The 21207-nt window shown below is 35.5% G+C and overlaps 1 protein-coding gene across 1 annotated transcript in view; it reads right to left on the reverse strand.

Annotated features, from left to right (window-relative positions):
• Window positions 1–2340: 2340 nt before the first annotated feature.
• Window positions 2341–21207, reverse strand: part of GOLPH3 (golgi phosphoprotein 3) — a 33974-nt gene continuing 15107 nt past the window's right edge. Inside the window, exons 2-4 of the mRNA XM_081301114.1 lie at window positions 14471–14602; window positions 11191–11305; window positions 2341–4265 (exon numbers count right to left, since the gene is read on the reverse strand). Coding sequence (XP_081157240.1) covers window positions 3841–4265; window positions 11191–11305; window positions 14471–14602 — 672 coding nt within the window. The 3' untranslated portion in view covers window positions 2341–3840. The remainder of the gene's footprint in view (window positions 4266–11190; window positions 11306–14470; window positions 14603–21207) is intronic.

The raw sequence follows: 21207 nt of genomic DNA on the forward strand, positions 1-21207 counted from the left end.
GGATATCCTGCAAGGTTATGAATACAACTTTTCCAGTGTTATTAAAGAATACATGACATTTGTGCAGAACTTACACAAGGCAGTCATATATATTACCCTGGGAATCATTGGGCTGACAGACCTTAGTCTGAAGTCATCTTGATCTAATTGAAGTCAAATGGAGCAGTACCATCTGACAATAAGTTAATGGAAGATGGAGAGGCCATGGAGTTGAAAATTTAACTTCATAAAGTAAACACCTCACATAAACATGTGACTGGCCATTTCCAAACTGCTGAGGCAAGAATAGCCATGCCCAGTGGTCATAGACCCTTGTCAACCTCAAGCTAGGTATCACCACTCACTGGTCCTGTGCTGCTACCACACCATTCAGGACACCAGCCCTTTTCATTTTCTTTTGAGTAATGACCAAATTCAGGGGTTTACTAGGCTTAAAAAGATTATTGTACCCATCTCTTCACAAAAAATGGGAAGGACAGAGTGGTGGTGTGAGTCAGAAGTCACTGTTCAATCCTGCTTCAGCGGGCCAGTGGCATTCATAGCCATTTGACATATGTCAATGTTTCTTCCTTTTTCATCCCCAAAAAGATAACATATGTAAATTACACCAGGATCTTCATTTACACCACTATGTGAAGCTTTTGCATGCCTGTTGTTCTGGTTCTGTCTCTTAAAGAATCCCCCTCCTCACGCCCAAATAAAATGGAAAAATTATAGTTGAATGCATCACTATTACTCAATCACTTTAGGATCAAAAGCTTGAATAGTTATTGGATAATGGGAGACTGAGCAACTCATCCTCTCTATGCCTCTTCTCTATTAAGTAAAGACTGGTAACTAGAGTCTGGGGAGATCAAAATGAAACATAAAATACTTCACTAGCACAAACTATGTGTTTAGTAAACTTCTGTTAAGAGTACTACACTAGATAAGGTTATTTTCAGGAACACTCATCAATTAAACAATATTATAAATAAGTCAAAAGGAAGAAACAACTACTAATTTTTTGCACAATATTTACATTTTACTATAAGAATATACTGCCTGATTCTGCGTTCTGACAGTATTTAACCAATATGACAATAACCTATGAAATACTGCTCCTATCACATGGAATAACTATTTCCATAGACACACATCTTTCCCACTGTAAGAGACTACAAGCAATACCTTTTATAGAAGACAGTTCTAGATAACACCTGCTCCATGCAATTTTACTACTTTTCCTATCCTCTGGCTCTAGAAACAGACTGAACTGGAGAAACACACAGGCAATGGTTAAGTATGAGTGTGCACTGTTTAGAAACAATTACTGACAAACACTAACAGACGTACAGGCCAAGCCCCTTTTCCCTTGCTTGAGAATATCAATGCTGCTGCTGAACTATGTTAGAAATCCCAATAACTTTGCTTCTAAAATCTTTCAATGGAAAAAGATTAATTTTTCACCTGGTAAGAAACTTCAGCATACTGGTATGTTTCCAATATTAATTTTATGGGGAAACAAACTTTCAATTGTTTCTACATGTAACTACAGTAATATCACTTTTGGGGGAAAAAAGGAGGTTTCTGCTTTTGAGACAGGGTCTCTCACTAAATGCTTAGGCAGTCTTCAAACTCAGGAACATCCTCAGCTTCCTGAGTAGCTGGGATTATAGACAGGCAACACCACACCCAGTCAAGGAGGTTATTTGAATGGACAAAAAAATGTGTCTTTTTTCATGCACTAGTACAGGGGCTGGCAAACTGTAGGCCATGGAGAGCTGATTGTTTCTGTGAAGTTTTATTCCAACACAGCCTAGTCTCTTATTTATAATGTCAATGACAGCTTTCATTCAACAAAGTTGAGGAGTAATTGTAACAAACAAAATATGTGGCTCTAAAAGCCTAAAATAGGGGCTGGGGATGTGGCTCAAGTGGTAGCACAGCGCTCGCCTGGGTTCGATCCTCAGCACCACATACAAACAAAGATGTTATGTCCGCCGATAACTGAAAAATAAACATTAAAGAAAAAAAATTCTCTCTTAAAAAAAATTTTTTTTAAAAGCCTAAAATATATATCTGGATATTTAAGAAAAAGTTTTCCAAGTCTTGCATTGAAATCTGACAATTCTATACTAGGTAAAACTTCATTTAAAAGCAAATTCAAGGGGCTGGGGTTGTGGTTCAGCGGTAGAGCGCTCGCCTAGTATGTGTGAGGCCCTGGGTTCGATCCTCAGCACCACATAAAAATACATAAAATAAAGGTATTGTGTCCAACTACAACTAAAAAAATAAATATTTTTTAAAAAATAAAAGCAAACTCAAAACACAAAAATACAAATGACATGCTTGCTCTGATTCAGGCACTTTCAAGATCATAGTTTATTTATTATTTCAGATAAAAAGATAGTATACATATTAGGGAATCCCTTAAAATTCAACTCTAGAGTTATACACCATCTAGTATTTTTGCAATGAATGTTAACCAAAGAAATTCCTAAACACCTGAAAGCCCCACTATTAACATGAACTATAGTAATAAAAAATTGACATTTAATTTGTTCAATGTATAGTATTTACATTATGAAACCAATGGTGGTATGATAAACAGTGATAAAGAAATAGTAAAAATAAACTTTAAAAGCAAAAGTTTCTAGTCTTACAATGTGCTAATTATCATAATTGTATATAAAAAATTAAAACAGCAGAGCTTTCTGTTACAAAATTCTTAATCATCTGAGTTGTAGTCATTACTTGCTACCAATTTACATGCAACATCTGCTAGGACTGACATTTGATTTTTTTTTCCCCCAAGGAAGTGTAAGTAGTTAAATGACATTTCGGAGCAGACATTAATTTACTTGTTGACAGAAAAAAACTGTATTCAAGATTAGTACTGGTCACAAGCCTCTTCCCTACAGAAATCATAAGGACAGTTAAGACACACCCCCTCCAAAAAAAAAAAAAAATCCAAAAACAGATGCAAAGTACCATGAACGGCAGAGCTCAAAAAAATCCCAGCACCAATCAGATACACATTTTTTCTCTCTTTCAATGATGAGAGGTCTATTTTGCCATCAAATAACAATGACTGAAGCTAGTAAGGGGCACCAGGTGTACAACTAATCAAATCTTGCAAAATACTAAGATGGAGGCAGGGTGGCCAGAAGAAGGAGTAATTTATATATAATTCAAACTATATACAGCTTAACTGGAATGCAGCTCATCCCAAACTGGCTTTGTGAAACAACTGGACCTTTATGATTTAATAGTTAAAATTATAACAAGTGTAATAATACAATAGATTTACATGGGAAGCAAAAATCCAAGGGGCATTTTATATTAAGTATTTACTGTGCTGTCTCAATTTAAAAATAATTTTGCTAAGTATACATCTCAACTGAGGTCTATGTATAAAATGTCCTAATAGATACAGATATTTACCTTTGGTGAGTTGAAGGCCTTGTTGTGACTTCTGTCTGAATTGTAGGCAGAATGATATAGATGGACATGCACATGTGGGAAAACTCAAGTTGAGGTAATCCAGAAACTGTGCACGTGAGGTGACTGGAAGTACTTTGAAGACAAAGTACATCAGAAACCCAAAACAGGTAACAGTGAGAATGGCAACGGGGAATGGAATGCCAATATGGCAGTAAATTTGTTAAAAACAGAAAGAGGAAGGCCTCTCGTACCAGCAGAATCCTGCATACATACAAAAAGAAAAAGCCACCCACCATTTTATAAAACAAAAGCCAATTATAGTGTGGGAAAGTACAAACTGCAGAAAACCAGAAGTCAATAGAAGAAAAACTACTGGTTTACATGAAAGAAAGGAAACATTTCATTCCGACAGAGTTACTTGGTGAATGCCGCCACCACTGCCCACAGAACCTCGTTGGTGTTGGCCTTCAGACATTCTACCTCGGGGTCTAAGTCAAGAAGCTGCCGCACTCTCTTGGTAGCTAAGTCATACTGCTCATCCAGAAGAGGTGCAAAGGCATTCTCCAGGACATCCGAGGCATGGGCTAAGTAAATGAGAGCCAGCAAGCGCTTGTCCATGCGGTGAGGGTCATTCACCCATTTGTCAAGAACAGCTTCTTGTACCTTCTTGATGAGGCGCTGCTTAATGTTGTTATTGGTGAGAGGATGTGTCGTCATGTCAAAAAGTAGGAAGTTCTGTTTCTCTGTCGTCAGTACACCCTTTTCCACCAGGTTTTTAGCTAATCGTTCCCTCACGTTTCTTAATTGATAATGCAATTTTAATGGATTCCATGTCTCACCTAAACAAAAGATTTTGGAAATTAGAAATGAAATGATGAGTATTACTTGCTAATTTTGCAAAGTTTAATAGTAATAGAATGAGCAGTAAAATTTAATTTTTCCCGCAAGAAATAAAAAAACTCAACAATATTTTGCTCCCCAATAAGACCATGAAGCATCTGAGGCTAGACCTTTGAATTTTAGGCACCTGACATATTCTCAGGCACGGTATTCACACAAAAATCTAATCAGAAAATAGTTTTCAAACCATAGTCACCCTTAGTCTAATGGGAAAATGAACTCAAATTATATTTCTAGTTCACTCCAGCTATTGCCCAAAAGCAACCAACAGCAAAATACAAACTTTCTCTACAAATCACCAGCCTGCAACAAATGGACAAAAAAATTGATGTTTTCATGATATTCCTGGAAGTGCCAAACACATAGTCTAAAGGCTTTCCTGTACAGGCTTGCTTTGATGACAAATAACATAAAGCTAATTCTAAGAGGACAACAAATTTCACAATTTTAATCTTGTGCATACTTCCAAGATAAATATTTTAAATAAAAGCAAATATTTTTCACAAGTTTTTTTCTTTATATTAGATTGAAAGAAATACAACAAAATATTAACCTTGGTTATCTTTTTGATTCTGTGTGACAATTTTTCTTCGTATTTTTCATTATTTTCCAAATGTCTCAAACAAATGTTAACTATTTTTGTAATTTGAAAAAAAAATACTATAATACTTTCCAAAATTAGGACATGACAAAGATCAACCACAAGTATCAATTAGTTGCAAAAGCTCTAAGGTTAAAATTTTATAAAACTGAGAAAACCTTTAACTGGTCTGCTCACAACAGACCAATAAATACCCGAAATAACTAAATTTAAAAGTAAAAAACACAGTTCCTCAGTTGCACAAGTCACATTTCAAGTACAAATAGCTATGTGCAGCCCTTGGTTACTGACTAGATGGCATGAAATAAAATATTTTCATCATCACAGAAAGTTCTAGTGGTCTTAAACTATATTACTGTTCAGTTAGCCATGGACAAGTATGTTAGTATATGATTGAATACTAGTGAATACAGGCTTATGACAGAGTAATCATTCAATCCTAGACTTGCCTCACCATAAATAGAAATCTGGAGGAAATCTAAGCAACCCCTATGATGTCCAAACCTACTACCTGGAGGCACACACAAGACAACAGAGCAGAATAGTCACTCTGGTCTGAGATCAGAGGTCAGAGAAGCCAAGGAAGCTGGAATGTGCAAGGCAGAGTACTGAAGCAAGATCTATGCACAGAAAGGAAGTCTAGAACCCTGCATGGTATACCCTTGAGTCTCTGACTAAAAACTAAGCCACACATGTTAAGGTAAGAAATTGGGCAAGGTTAGACAAAGAAATACTAGAAAGTTTTAGCTGAATAATTCCAAGAGTTCACATAAAGATCGGAAAAACTTTAGGTGAAAAGACCTCAATGAACACGTAGGATGTGCAGAAGAGACCACAGAAGGATGACACTTTAGTAGTAGGGTTAAACTAGATCAGACCACACAAGATCGGCTCTAAAATAAGCTGATCCAAGCCAGGCACAGTGGTGGGTGCCCATAATCCCAGAGGTTTGGGAGGCTAAGGAAAGTGGATCCAAGTTCAAACCCAGCCTCAGCAAATTAGTAAGGCCCTAATAAGCAACTCAGTGAGACTCTATCAAAATAAAAAAATGAAACAGACTGGGTATCTGCTCAGCAGTTAAGCACCCCTGGGTTCAATCCCTGATACCAAAAAAATAAAATAAAAATAAGATGATCCACAAGTAGTTTAACTATTTACTCCAAAACAAAATTCAACACTCTTCAAAAAACAGCACTCAACAATCTAACATTCACAATGTCTGCCATTCAGTTAAACACAAAAATCATTAGATTTGCAAAGAAGCAAGAAAATATGATCTAACACTAAGGGAGAAAAAAAAATAAAGGAAATAGTAAACCAAATCAGACATCACCCAGAAATGACAGCAGTAATGGAATTAGCAGACAAAAAAACTTAAAACAGCTACTGTAAGTATCTAATTTAAAGGAAAATATGCACACAATTTTTTTTTTAAAGGCTTGTTTCCTCTTAAGGAATGATACAGAATTGTCAATTTTGGATTTACTTTGAAAATGCAGGGAATTCAAAACTGTCAAATATTATATGACATCTAGGCACAACTGCACAACCCTATAATCTCAACTACTCAGGAGTCTAAATAAGCAGGAGGATTACAAATCCAAGGCCAGCCCCAGCAAATCTGCAAGTCTCTGTCTCAAAATAAAAAATAAAAAGGGCCAAGAATGTAGTTTAGTCATAAACTGTTCCCTGGATTCAACCCCCAGTGCCAGGAGAAACACACACACACACACACACACACACACACGCACACACACACACACGCACACACACACACACACACACACACACACACACACACACACTGGTATCTAACTCACTAATAATTAAAGTCACTCCATGGATTTAAAGACAGCAAACAAACAAAAAGTAGTCCTGGCAAATCAATTTCCACAAAAGAAAAACAATTGCTACATTCAATGTCTTTGGTACTTTCAAAAAGAAAAAGCACTGAAATATATTTGGAGCCATATTAGATTTAACAACCTTACAGTATTAAAGAAAAACAGGGAGTAATAAACATGATTCTTATTTCAACTTCTGGTGTCAAACAAGCTCATAACTACATTCAATGTCAAGAAATTAGTAACTGCTGATGAGGCAGTATAACAAAACATGATTAAGAACAGGCTCTATAGCCAGACTGGTTCAGTTTAAACCCCTACTTAGGCAAACACCCAGCTATGTAGCCTGTGCAAGGCTCAACCTCTCTCCTCCATTTCTTCATCTGTAAAGTAAGGATAACATTGTATCAAGCTCAAAGGGATATTATGAGAATTAAATGAGACATCAAATTCTCAGAATAGAATCTGACACACAGTTAAGTTCTCAATAATTGTTAAGTATTATTTACTAATGTGCAAAATCAACATCCTGGATGAAAAAATTTATAGTATTCACAATGTTCTAGGTATAGAGTAGGTACCAAGAGTATAAACATTAAGACATATTTTTTACCCTGAAAGAATTTAAAATCGAATTAAAGACACATTCATGTTAGTGGATAGAATAAAATGGAAAGAGGGCCCTATGAATGACATGAACAAAGTTCCCAAACAAATGAGAAATGACTTGGGTTTAATATTAAGGGGTATTTCTAAGAAAGTTAGAAAAGAAAGGCCAAGCTAAATCTACAAATCTGAATTTCTAGAGAATCTGGATTTCCAGAGAAGAACAGCCTGGACTATGGACCAAAGAAACAACAAAATACATAGCCGGTGATTATAAGCGGGCTATAAGTCCAAGAGGAGGTACACCTCTTCTTTCAAAGGTATGGGACATCCAATTTTTTATTGTGCCAGTCCACTGTCTCCCAATAAATGCCTGTCTGCTGCATCTTTCACCAGACAGTATGGGCTTTATTTTATGTTTCCTATGGCAACGATTAGAGTAGAATGGGTTCTATTAATTGATTTTTAGAAATTTAAACTAATACAACATAAAATACTAGCCAAACTTACATTAGTCTGTTTAAAAACCTATAGTTCAATTCTAAATTAATTAACCATGCAGTTAATATGTAAATTACCAAAAAAACACTACTATCCCCTGGCAATTCTAGCTAATTAGGTATTATTGCTTTAATATGTTTATGTTGTCATCAAACCAAAGTGTAGCAGAACAAATAACAATCCACCCAACTTTAACTTAGTAAGTCAAACAGGAAGGAATTTTATGCCCCACAAAACATCTTGGTCATCTATTCCCAAACAATAGGAAATAGAGAAGTATGTAATTCTGAAAACCCAGTTAAATTCCTCTTTGCAAGCATTAAAAAGAACACTCTTCTAATGCTGCTACACAATGGTTTGTTTTCTTTCTCAAGGGAAACAGACAGGATTAACAGTTTATGACCACTGCTTATTGTACTGAAGTCATACGAATATCTGCCCTCACCATATCCTTAATTATATCTTATATATTACAACCAATGGAACATGTAATGCTTACAAAGTTCCTGTGAAAATTTTCTCAACTCCGAAGTATGCTACCATAATTGTTCACTGTTGCAACTAAAACTGAGAAGAGTCTATACACAGACCCACCTTCAATAAGGTGTTCCATTTATGATTGGACCTTCTCATGGGCAACCATTTCTGCCTCAGAGGAAGTAATAAAAAGGGACCAAGTCATCATCTTCTTTTGTAGCAATTCCCTGAAAGAGGGCAAACCATGTGTGCTCACTCAAGAAAAAGTGAGTTATTCAGATCTCCTCAGATATAAAAACTTCAAAGAGTTTTTTTTGATCTCCTCAGATATAAAAAATAAATTTCATAAGCAGAAGGTTGAAACCATAAGGGAATAAATATCTCAAGTGCTATATAATATTTCTTGTGATACACAAGAAAAAAGGTATAATGAAATAAATGAGTATCTTGGTATCCTGAAATTTCTACCTTTTATTTTTAAAAACAAAAAACAAATTAAGCCAAGTGCAAAGGATAAAGTCACCCCCAAGTTAGGTATAATTAAGACACCAATATAAATTGGGATGAGAGGAGTATAGATGGATTAATGAAAATATAAGGTTTGATCTATGCCAGCTACTAAAGATTTAGTTACTTCAGTTTAAGAATATTAAAAATCTTTTTAAATTTTTGTAATAAATGCTTGATGAATGAGTAGTGTGTGAATTACTACATTAAAAGATATTACTGTGATCCAGTCCTTAAATTACTGTGTATATATACATACAGAGTGTGTGTGTGTATGTATGGAAAGACTTGGTAAGTTATACATGCAAATTTAAAATATATAGAATTTATTTGTAGTTCATTTTTTAAAGTAAAGTGTGAGAAGAAACATTCTTAAGAGATAATATTCACCACCCAACAATCATACCAAAAGAGAATGACATACTAAATAATTTCTCTGCAAATAACTCCTAACTGCCTGGACATCATATTAAACTATAAGCAGCTTCCCCCATACATGTGGCAGTCTAGTGACACCCTGTGACCAAACTGATCAACTACATATATTGTGACCAAACTGATCAACTACTTAAGGTTTCAGAAGCCAGAAATTTTATTTTACTAGAGTTTATAATTATACATAATTGTCAGGTTTATCCCCTACTCATACATGCGCACAAATTAATTTCAGTTCATGACTAATTTTATTTTTAAAAACAGTAGTTTTATTAAAAACTTTTAAAGTCTGTCTTGCATATTTTTTATTAATTTTAAGAGATGTTTAAATGTTTAAAATGTTATCAATAGTTTTAACATTATATAATAAAAAATGAGTCCCTAGGTATACCATCCATCCCAGGTAAATAAACTTTTTTGTTTCTTAATGAAAATATTCTCTAATTGCCTTCTTTATTTCTACATTAAAAGCCTCCTGTGTACCATCTCTACTGCTGGTTGTAATAACCACCAATAAACCTGTGTTAATCATTCTCTCTTCTTTACATATGATCACACATTTCTGTTAACAATGCAACAGCATATAATCTTTGGAACAAACACAGACCCAGCATGTAAGGACAGATTCACCAATTTTACCACTACCTCTAATCCCTCTAAACAGATACACTTCCTTCTGTGTCTCTTTCTTACTCTTTAAAAAAAAGTCTAATCCAATGTCTACATCTTCCTTCAACTACTAAAGATCTCAAGGATTTCTCTTTTCTGAGCTATCGAACTTTCAAAGAACCATACTGTTAAACTCTAATCTGTTATCAAATTATTTAGACATATACAATTGTTCCAAGTGGACTTTAAGATTCTTTCAATCGTTTTTGAGTATCTCTTTTAAAAAAGTTTCATAGCACCTATGTCCATATTGTTGAAGCAACTGGTATTTGATACCATATACCATCTTAAAGCAACTAAACATTTTTAAAATTTTAAAAATCAGAAAGCTGGCCTCAGAACTATACCCTTATAAATGATTAAAATGGTAAATATTACATTATTTATATTTCACCTAAAGAAAAGAAATTTTAATCAGCAAGCAATATTTTGGTACATTCACTAGATGGGAAACATACATTTGCTTAAATTAAATCTTAACTGTATTTAAATACTTTTGAGAAAAGCTTAGAAGACTTCAAATCTTTTCAATGTCCAATCAAGTGGGAAGAGTGTAACAGCTGCTCAAGTTAAGAACCAAGTTCAGTTACTAAATAAAAGTCACTCATAAAATGTTAGGTAAATACAAGTAGATAGTCATCTTAAATGTCAATCCAATACCCTTATGTGACATACTAATTTATACTAATTTCCTCTGCCAATGCATATACTGTCAAAGGACATGTGGCAGTCAAAGACATGCTATTAAACCCAATGTACTATTAGTATGTATGATGTAAGATCAAGAAATGACTTATGGGCGGAGCATCTGAAGATATCTCCACAGCTTAACCCAGCCTACACAGAATAAGAAGTGGACTACAATTCTGATAAAGAATGATGGGAGCTGGAAGAAAGAATATTACATCTCATCAATAAATGCTCAGGGACTAGGGATATAGCTCAGCTAGTATAGTGCTTGCCTCGAATGCACAAGGCCTAGGTTCAATCCCCAGCACCACCAAAAATACATATATTTGTATACATACATACATACATACATCATAAGATGAAACTGGGGGAAAAAAAAAACACTTTTTTCCCCTCTTAGTGATAAATAACCTTCAAATCTGTCTCAGTGACTAAACAAGATTCTGCTATTTTTTATGGGCTCCTTTCAAAAGAATTTAAAATTTTATAAATGCTTTTAAATAAAATTCATTTTTTTTTTCTATAGTGGCTTACCACTAAGTAATTCAATCCAGTTCTGGACTGTTTCTGGAGGTTGAGTCTCCTTAACATGCTTTAGAGCTTCATCCAGAAGAACATCCCCTGTTGGTGCATCGGACTTACAAATCACCTAAAACACAAGCATTAAGACTGTTTTCTGACATAAACTCTTTAAATAAAAAAAATCAACAACTGTGCAAGTAATTCACCAAGCTCAAAGTGTTCATTTCATGCAGTATCAAAGTTCAAAGTTTAAATTAATTCTGTGTTAAGGAAATTCTGTATTTAACCTAATCAGATTAGGTACAAATGAAAATGAAGCTACTATGCAATAACTAGTAAGGCAAAATGCTAGAATAATTCATTCTTAATACAATTCCACTTATTGAACCTTGAGCTATTTGATCCAGAAATTCATTTATAAAACATTATTAATTCAAAAACCAATCTTGCTAGGTGCTGTGGCACACACACGCCTGTAATCCCAACAGCTCAGGGGGCTAAGGCAGGAAGATCACAAGTTCAAAGCAGCCTCAGCAAAAGCAGGGGCTAAGTAAGCAACTGAGTGAAACCCTGCCTCTAAATAAAACACAAAATAGGGCTGGGGATGCAGCTTGTGGTCGAGTGCCACTGAGTTCAATCCTCAGTACCCCTACGCACCCACCCCCCAAAAAACAGTCTCAATTATTTGAAAGAATCTCATATACAATAAAGGTGATATTTCACTTCAGAGAAAGAAATCTGAACATCATTAAGTTGACTAATGAACTGGAGGCAAAAATCAAGTAAGATTGGCTCCTCTGAGCTTCTTCCACAATAAAAGATTCAGATTCAAATAGGAAAAATAATTTTAAGGATGAGAAAGACTTTTTTTAAACTGCCACCACTAGTAGAATAAAAATTTTATTAAATCCCCAGCACTGCCCTCTGGGGAAAGAAAAAACTTAGACCCTTCAAAGAAAACACAGCACACCTAGATTTCAGACCTCTGGCCTCCAGAACTGTGAGGGAATAAATCTATTTTTTTTATTTATTTTATTTAATTAGGGATATATGACAGCAGAATGCATTTTGACTCATTGTACATAATTGCAGCACAACTTTCCATTTCTATGGTCGTACACACTGAAGCGTCACACCATATGTGCACTCATACATGTTACCTAGGGTAATGATGTCCACCTTATCCCACCATCTTTCCTGCCCCCGTGTATCCTCCCCATTTTCCCTCCCCTTTGCCCAAAGTTCCTCCATTTTTCCCATGTCTCTCCCCTCCCCATTGTGGATCAGCCTCCACTTATCAGAGAGAACTTTCGGCCTTTGGTATTTTGGGATTGGCTTACTTTGCTTAGCATTATATTCTCCAACTCCATCCATTTACCTGCAAATGCCATAATTTTATTCTTTTTTAATGCTGAGTAACATTGCACTGTGTGTGTGTCACCATTTGTTTATCCATTCATCCACTGAAGGGCTTCTAGTTTGGTTTCACAGTTTAGCTATTGTGAATTAAGCTGCTATGAACACTGATGTAGCTACATTACTATAGTATGCTAATTTTAAGTCCTTTGGGTGTAGACCAAGGAGGGGAATAGCTGGGTCAAATGGTAGTTCCATTCCAAGTTTTCTAAGGAATCTCCATACTGCTTTCCAGATTGGTTGCACCAATTTGCAGTCTCACCAGTGTGCCTTTCTCCACATCCTTGCCAACATTTATTACTGTCTGTATTCTTGATAGCTGCCATTCTGACTGGCGTGAGATGAAATATCAGAGTAGTTTTGATTTGCATTTCTCTAATTACTAGAGATGTTGAACATTTTTCATATATTTGTTGATCAAGTGTATATCTTCTTCAAAAAGTGTCTGTTCAGCAGCTCCTTAGCCCATTTACTGATCAGGTTGTTTGGGTTTTTTTGGTGTTACGTTTTTTGAGTTCTTTATATATCCTGGATGTTAGTTCTCTATCTAACGTGTGTGTGGCAAAAATTTTCTCCCAAAATGTAGGCTCTCGGTTCACCTCTTTGTTTCTTTCTTTTGCTGAGAAGAAGCTTTTTAGTTTGAATCCATCCTATTTATTAATTCTTGATTTCATTTCTTGTGCTTTAGGAGTCTTGTTAAGGAAGTCGGGACCTAATCTGATATGATGAAGATTCGAGCCTTACTTTTTCCTCTAGGTCCTAGGTCTTTGATCCACTTTGAGTTTTGTGCACTTTGAGTTTGGGGTTTATTTTCATTTTGCTGCATAAGGATTTCCAGTTGTCCCAGCACCATTTGTTAAAGAGGTTATCTCTTCTCCAATGTATGTTTTTGGCGCCTTTGTCTAGTATGAGATAACTGTATTTAAGTGGGTTTGTCTCTGTTTTCTATTCTGTACCATTGGTCTACATATCTATTTTTGTGCCAATACCATGCCATTTTTGTTACTATAGCTTTGTAGTATAGTTTAAGGTCTGGTATTGTGGTGCCTCCCACTTCACTCTTCTTGTTGAGGACTGCTTTGGCTATTCTTCCAAATGAATTTCATGATTGCTTTTTCTATTTCTATAAGGAATAATGTTGGATTTTAATTGGAACCACACTGAATCTGTATAGTGCTCTGGGTAGTATGGTTATTTTGGCAATATTAATTTTGCCTATCCAAGACCATGGAAAAGAAACTTTCCATCTTCTAAGGTCTTTTTTAATTTCTTTCTTTAGTGTTCTGTAGTTTTCATGGTAGAGGCCAATATGACCTCTACTGAACCACACCACAGAAATAACTACTCAAACCTTCACAGTGAAGACTGATATCTGAAAAGCACTCAAGGTCTACTAAAAAGATCAATAGCCAGGGCTGGGGTTGTGGCTCAGCAGTAGAGTGCTTGCCTTGCATGTGTGAGGCACTGGGTTGGATCCTCAGCACCACATAAAAATAAATAAACAAAACAAAAGTACTATTTCCATCTACAACTAAAAAAAAAAAAATTTAAAAGATCAATAGGGTAACTTGCACAGAAACCTTTTTGAACTTCTTAAAGTTATGTCAAGTCTTTGAAAATCATAGCTTTTAGAAGCAGCAAATAAACTTGGGCATATATCTACATATATAAATAGCAGTAGTCATTGATCCTAATAATGAATTATATTATTCATTATATATGAAAGAATCAGGAAACCAAGAATACAAAAAGGATAAGGAATGCAATCCAATAAAGATAACATTTAAATCACTTCAATTTCTGAAAGCTAGTAGTAGAAACATTCTTTGTTTTAAGCAGAACAAATTCAATAAAAGGATGTTAGCAATCCTCTTACCTTTCTTGTTAAAAGACTTTTACGTCTCATTCCACAAGCCTCTAGTTGTAACCTTCCTCTCAATGCTAATTCAATTAACATACAGCCACGTAATCCAGATGATATACAGTCATTCCAAAATGATGTGTAACCCTATTTTTTAAAAAAGGAAAACAAAATTTGCCTTTAATTAAGAGTCAGAAATACTTTTAGCCAAAGTCATTTTTTATTGTCTTTTACCTTTCATTATCTTTCTACAACAAAATACTGAAAAAACAGAATACATATTATTAATCTAAAGTTACCATGGTCTTTTGTCTTTTTACCATATATTCTTACATACAGATAAAACAACTTTGATCAAAGACTTAGAAATATAATCCATGCTTTACTAAGCTGTGTATTAGACTCTTACTGATCATAAGTTCCAGGAAACCTGGAAGTTAACCTCAGACTAGTATTTAATTAGTAGTATGTGAGAAAGTTCAGGAAATCAGGAAAAACAATCTAGCCAATTAGGTCTCAAGGAGAATTAAAACATCATTTATTTGTTGCTATAAGATAAAAACACAAAGTTAATTTTGGAATACATGAGAAAAAGACATGCATAAACCCATGAGTAGAAAGGATATGCCTAAAGTTCTGGGTAACAGTAAAAATATTATCTTGGCCCTTAGAGAATATAAATGCAATATCCAAGCATCAGGGAATACTGGTCAATCAGGCATCACACCAGGGTACTCTTCAAGAGCAAGAAACAAATTATAAAGCCAAGAACTCTGCCAGCAGAGTTCACAGCTATCAATTTAAGATTCTCAGTTCTCATAAGAAAGTGGAAACTTCACTGGTTCTAGTTAAGCCCCCTCAGAAGTGGATAACAAATAATTTTGGTAGAAGAACATGTCAACTGAATTACAGAAGAGTGGACAGTCAGAATTAGGATCTAACCGGGATTGAGGGGGCCTGGACCCTCATATCTGGCACTTTTATCAGGGGTAGGGATGCCAGGGATTGAACAGGGGCCGGAGGTTACCAGTGAGCTACATTTCCAGATCTTTTTTTTTTTTTAACCTTGAGACAGGGTCTTGCTAAATTTTGGAGGCTGGTCTTGAACTTACAATACAATCCTCCTGCCTCAGCCTCCTGAGATACTGGAATTACAGGTGTGCACCACCATACCCATCTGTATCTGGCACTTTTAAAAATCAGTCCTGGGAGCTGGGGTTATGGTTCAGTGGTAGAGCACTTGCCTCACATGACTGGGGCACCACATAAACAGATTAGATAGATAGATAGATAGATAGATAGATAGATAGATAGATAAAATGAAGATACTGTTTCTATCTACAACTAAAAAGTAAAATAATCAGTCCTGGTACTTTGTAAGGTCAGAGTGGTCAATTATGGCCCATGAATCATTACTGATACAAGACTTACTTAATACAAGTAATTAATTATTGATACAAGTCTATTTAAAGTAGACTGAGGAAACTACCATTCTTAAGAATGAGGAGGGCTTTGGGAAAATGAGAATTTAAGGGAACCCTAAGAGAAAAACAAAATTATAAGTTTGGGGGATTTCTTAGAGGTCAATTTAAATGTGAGGTAGATGGGGAAAACTAGATTTGAGAGAATCCTTTTTAGACTTGGTAAATGTAAATGATCTGATCAAATTAATACCAGCAATTTTGCAAGTAGTTACTAAAACCAATAATAGAGATTAAGTAAAACACACGGAAATTAAAGCTGTAGGAAGACTGGAAATAGATTCTACATGAAACCAGAATTACAGAATAGATTCTACATGAAACTAGAAGTACTAGAATTACAGATATGTGGCTCTAACTGACCTGGACACACAGATGGAGTTCCTAGAGTTACAGTTCTACAAAGAAAGTACACCTCATGAAGAATGGTGTGGAAGGATCTACAGCCTGAAAGTCCCAGCTGAACAGAATTTAGAAGTTTACATTTGATAGCAGAGGACTAAATAAACATTAGTCTCAACTGATCTCGGGATATCAGTAACTCAGAGATGTTAGCAAAATTGAGTTTTTATTAATAGACTTAAGAGATTTATACTTAGTGAATGGTTCTGGAAAATTCATGTTGGAAAGCAGATGAAGGACAATTCTATAGCAAGGCTCTGGGACTCATCAGGAATATTCCAAAGACAAGTGAAGCCAGGCATTGTAGCATACATCTGTAATCCCAGAGACCTGGAAGACTGAGGCCCTGTCTCAAAAAATAAAAAGGGCTGAAGATGTAGCTCAGTAGTAGTTCCCTGAGTTCAATTCCCAGTTTAAAAAAATAAATAAATAAAGCCAACAAAAGACAAAAATAAGCAACAGAAAGTCTATTATTTTGTGACCTTCTGCTAAAATCCATATCATAAAAGCATAATCAAGAATTAAATGAGAAGGGTTTTAAAAAGAGAGGTTAAACAAAAATGACAAAAAAAAAAGTATGACTGATCAGATGGCAATAACACACGGGAAAGAGAATGCAATAGAATGGGAGAGTCAAGTGAATTTGGTCGTGACATAGGCTTGCAAGGTTTGTTTGTTTTTTTTTTAAGAGAGAGTGAGAGAGGAGAGAGAGTGAGAGAGAGAGAGAGAGAATTTTTTTAATATTTATTTATTTATTTTTTTAGTTCTCGGCAGACACAACATCTTTGTTGGTATGTGGTGCTGAGGATCGAACCCAGGCCGCACGCATGCCAGGTGAGCGCGCTACCACTTGAGCCACATCCCCAGCCGGGCTTGCAAGGTTTTTGACAATACAATACAGACTACCAGCTGGCAGGGGAACTTTACATAAGATAATCTTGCCAAGTGCTGAGGAGTTCTTTTATTTTTTCTTCTGTCTTGTGCTAACCTTAATAATATATATTTTATCAACTTCTAAAAATATTATTTCTAAGGTTTAGTATCTTTGAAATTTGAGTGCACTTTTAAATAATAATGGCACCTTAAAGGACATTCAGTATTATAGCTATTGAACTGACCTAAATACATGGAAGAGAGAGGAAACCTGTGGCCTAGGACTGCTGGGTACGCAGAAATAGAGATGAACTTGTCAGTTACTGGACAGTACTTAAAATGTGGTACAAGATTGGGCAACTGAATACCCAGATCTAGTCATGCTGACAATCTGCCCGATTTATCAGTGAATATGATTTTACAGGAGTGCATCAATAACAACCAGACAGCCCAGAGGATTTCAAACTGCTACTCTCTATGAAGCAATTACAGAAGCCTGTAGTCTAGGCAGAATAGTTATGTATTCACAACACTTGTTTGTGCCCAGCAAAAATCTTATACCCATCTATCAAGCAGAGAAAGCCGCTACTTTAAAATGGTAATTAAAATATGTGGGGAAGACTAGTGATTAACTGGCAATATCAAGCTATTATTTGATTCAAAAATATGGAACCATACTTGAGAGGATAAAGAACTGATAATGTATTCAGGGATGGTACCCAACTCTTGCTCCTGGAAGCTAATAATCATTTCAACCTTAAATGGGTTTGAAATTCTACAACCACTAATGGAGGGGATACCTTCATGGCCTCAGTCCACTAGTGCTCAACATTCAAAGTCACCCTAAGGAAGGACCACTAGCCAATCAGCTGGTTGATGAAGCAGCAGCAGCTGCACTAAGATCCACAGGACCTTGAGGGTATCCCCCCCATGCACTGTATAACTAATAACTCAGTCCTAAGATGATCACAAAATAAATAGTTTGGGGCACTACAAGTCCAAGATTATGATCAGAAATTAGTCCATATATTTTAAAATATAAGGAGAAGAACAGAGACATCCCAAGAAGGAATAGGTCATATCCACCCACAAAGAATACAGAAAAACATGACTTTACTAGGTTTATAGATTCAAAACACAACAAAGCATGCAGAACAGAATATGCCATTAAGACCCCAATATGCTGTGCTGATGTACTGGGATGCCAGAAAAACCTATAAACAGGCTCATTTGAAAGTTATACCATGTGCAGCTCAGAGATATCAAATAAAACTGGGAAGTGAGACAGGAAAAAATCCCTGGAGACCAATTTATTAAAAAAAAAAAAGAAAAGAAAAGAAAAGAAAAACTACTTGCCTTTTACCAGTCACCTCTTAATAACCATTAAATCCCAGAAGGCAGACACTGCAATGGAGCACCAGTCTGCAGAGTTCTATACCAATCTGTTTAAAGTTTCTAGGGTCAAAGCCTCAGACAAATGGCCAATCTTCAGAGCAGATAACATTAAGGTTGTTCAAAACTAAACTGGGATAAACTCCCTTTTTCATATAGCATGCCATTCAAAAGTAAGGAGCCCAAAAGAAAAAATGAATGACACAATAACAAGGGAATGACCCAGGGGACATGTTCTGCAGACATAATACTTCCCTCAATGGGCAGGATCAAGGTCAAAATTTGGGGAGCAGAGATTATAGGAAACCCAATGTGGTTTCACATATAAGCAAGAATCAACTGATTTTTCTCAGTGATAATATTGATACTTATTTGGATTCCAAATGCCTGATTTCCATTTCCCCCTCAAAAGGCCCAACCTGAATGGGGAAGATATTTTTACTGGGTCCGCTATAGCTGCAAACAATGAAATGAGGTCTCACCACTGATCTACTCTTAAGTGCCTAGTCTTCTGTTAAGAAGGAACTCACAATTTTAATAAAATAAATACATATTATATAAATGTCATATGAGAGATATATTCAGATGTGTGTGTTTGGTTTGGTTTGGTATGGTACCAGAGATTGAACTCAGGAATGTTTAACCCTGAGCCACATCCCCAGCCCATTTTATATTTAGAGACAGGGTCTTGCTAAATTGCTATGGCTGGCTTGGAACATACAATCCTGCCTGAGCCTCCTGAGCCACTGGGATTACAGGCATGCACCACCCACCTAACTGTAAGATTTTCCCTAATGTGTTATAAAAATATTTGCAACATGGAAAAATTGGGGGTGGTATATCAGGTAAGTTCAGTATTTCCCAAACTTTCTCGACCTTGGAACACTTATTTTTGGTATGCCTTTAACAGCTTGCAGATTACAATTCTATGTAAATCAGTTTTTTAAAAAATCCTGGTGCAAAAGATCAGTGCAAAAATAAGAATTACATTATCAAATTATGTGTGTGTGTATAAAATGTTTCCATTTTTAAGTAGATAAGAAATGTTAGCAGTAGAAATGGTTATAGTTAATTTTACTTCAGACTTTCTAAATTAAAGAAATAGTTAATTTTAGTTTAGACTTTATAGACTAAAGAAGATTGGAAAAGACCATGGTTGTTCAGACATATAAGGTAATAATTAACACAGTATGAATAACAGTGATAAAGGCAAAATATTAGAAGCACTAAAAAACTTCCAATGAAAATAGCTAAGGACAAATTAAAATAGAACTGGGAGGTAATAAAGAACAGAGCTTAAGAGCCCAAACTATGAATAACACCTGAAAATTCAAATCAACCCCCACTCTGCCATATACTATGTAATTAAATTTCCAAGATTAGTTTTCTTTGCATAAAGAGTACATATCAAGCAGCTCCTGGCAAACAGTAATTTTTAAATAATGACAAATACATACAACTACAATGGAATAGGCGGTGGAAGACTGCAAACTCAAATACTTAGAATGTAACAAGAACAAACATGATTGAATAAAGAGCCCAGGTATAGACTACTACAAATGAGAATGTCCTCCCTACCAAATGCAGAAAAACAACTCAGTTCAAAACAACTACTGGCATGTCATAGTGGCGCATGCCCGTAATCCCAACAGCTCAAGAGGCTAAGGATCACTAACTCAAAGCCAGCTTCAACAACTTAGCAAGACCTTGTCTCAAAATGAAAAATAAATAAAGGACTGGGGATGTGGCTTTAACTGCCTCTGGGGGTTCAAAAACCAAAAAACCCGCTGCCATGTGTAAAATGTGCATACTCTTGCCATATCTTTTAATTTTCCAAGAGAATAAAAAATGCCTTTGTGTAAAAGGTCCTATCTTTGAAATAGTTCAACAAGTTTTACCACTACATAGATCAAACAAAATATACCTACAAACCAGTGTGTAACTTCTAAATTAAACCTTTTACAAATATATAGTTCTCAACTACCAGTAATATGTACCAAGAACAGATAGTTTTCACATACAAAATATTTCAAAATGAAACCACTAAAACACATCACTGTATCTTCCACATAATATTTCCATAGAGTTGAATTCTAATATAATCAATGTTCTGAAACCGTCTTCCTAAACACACTTTCCCCAACAAAAGAAAATAACATTATCAAAACGTGGGGTTTACTACCAAACCCAATCCAAAAAGCAGTGCTAATGATGCCCCATCTACAGAATGAGGTGATTGTGCCTGACACATCTAACTGGACTAGAATGGGCAAATTAAAGTCTTACTCAAGAACCTGAACTTGGGGCTGGGGATGTGGCTCAAGGGGTAGTGCGCTTGCCTGGCATGCGTGGGGCACTGGGTTCGATCCCTGGCACTACATAAAAATAAAGATGTTGTGTCCACCGAAAACTAAAAAATAAATATTTTTTTAAAAAATTATCTCTCTCTCACTTAAAAAAACAAATTAAAAAAAAAAAAAAAAAGAACCTGAACTTGGCACACTGGGTCAGTTATGGAGGCACTGGAACTATAATTGTGTATACAGAAATTACAAGTCATTTTATACAAATGTGAGAGTTTAAATAAAGCTAAGCAGAGATATT

Source organism: Spermophilus citellus (genome assembly GCF_964194105.1).
Source record: "Spermophilus citellus genome assembly, chromosome: 1".
In the NCBI taxonomy this organism is placed as follows: Eukaryota; Metazoa; Chordata; class Mammalia; order Rodentia; family Sciuridae; genus Spermophilus; species Spermophilus citellus.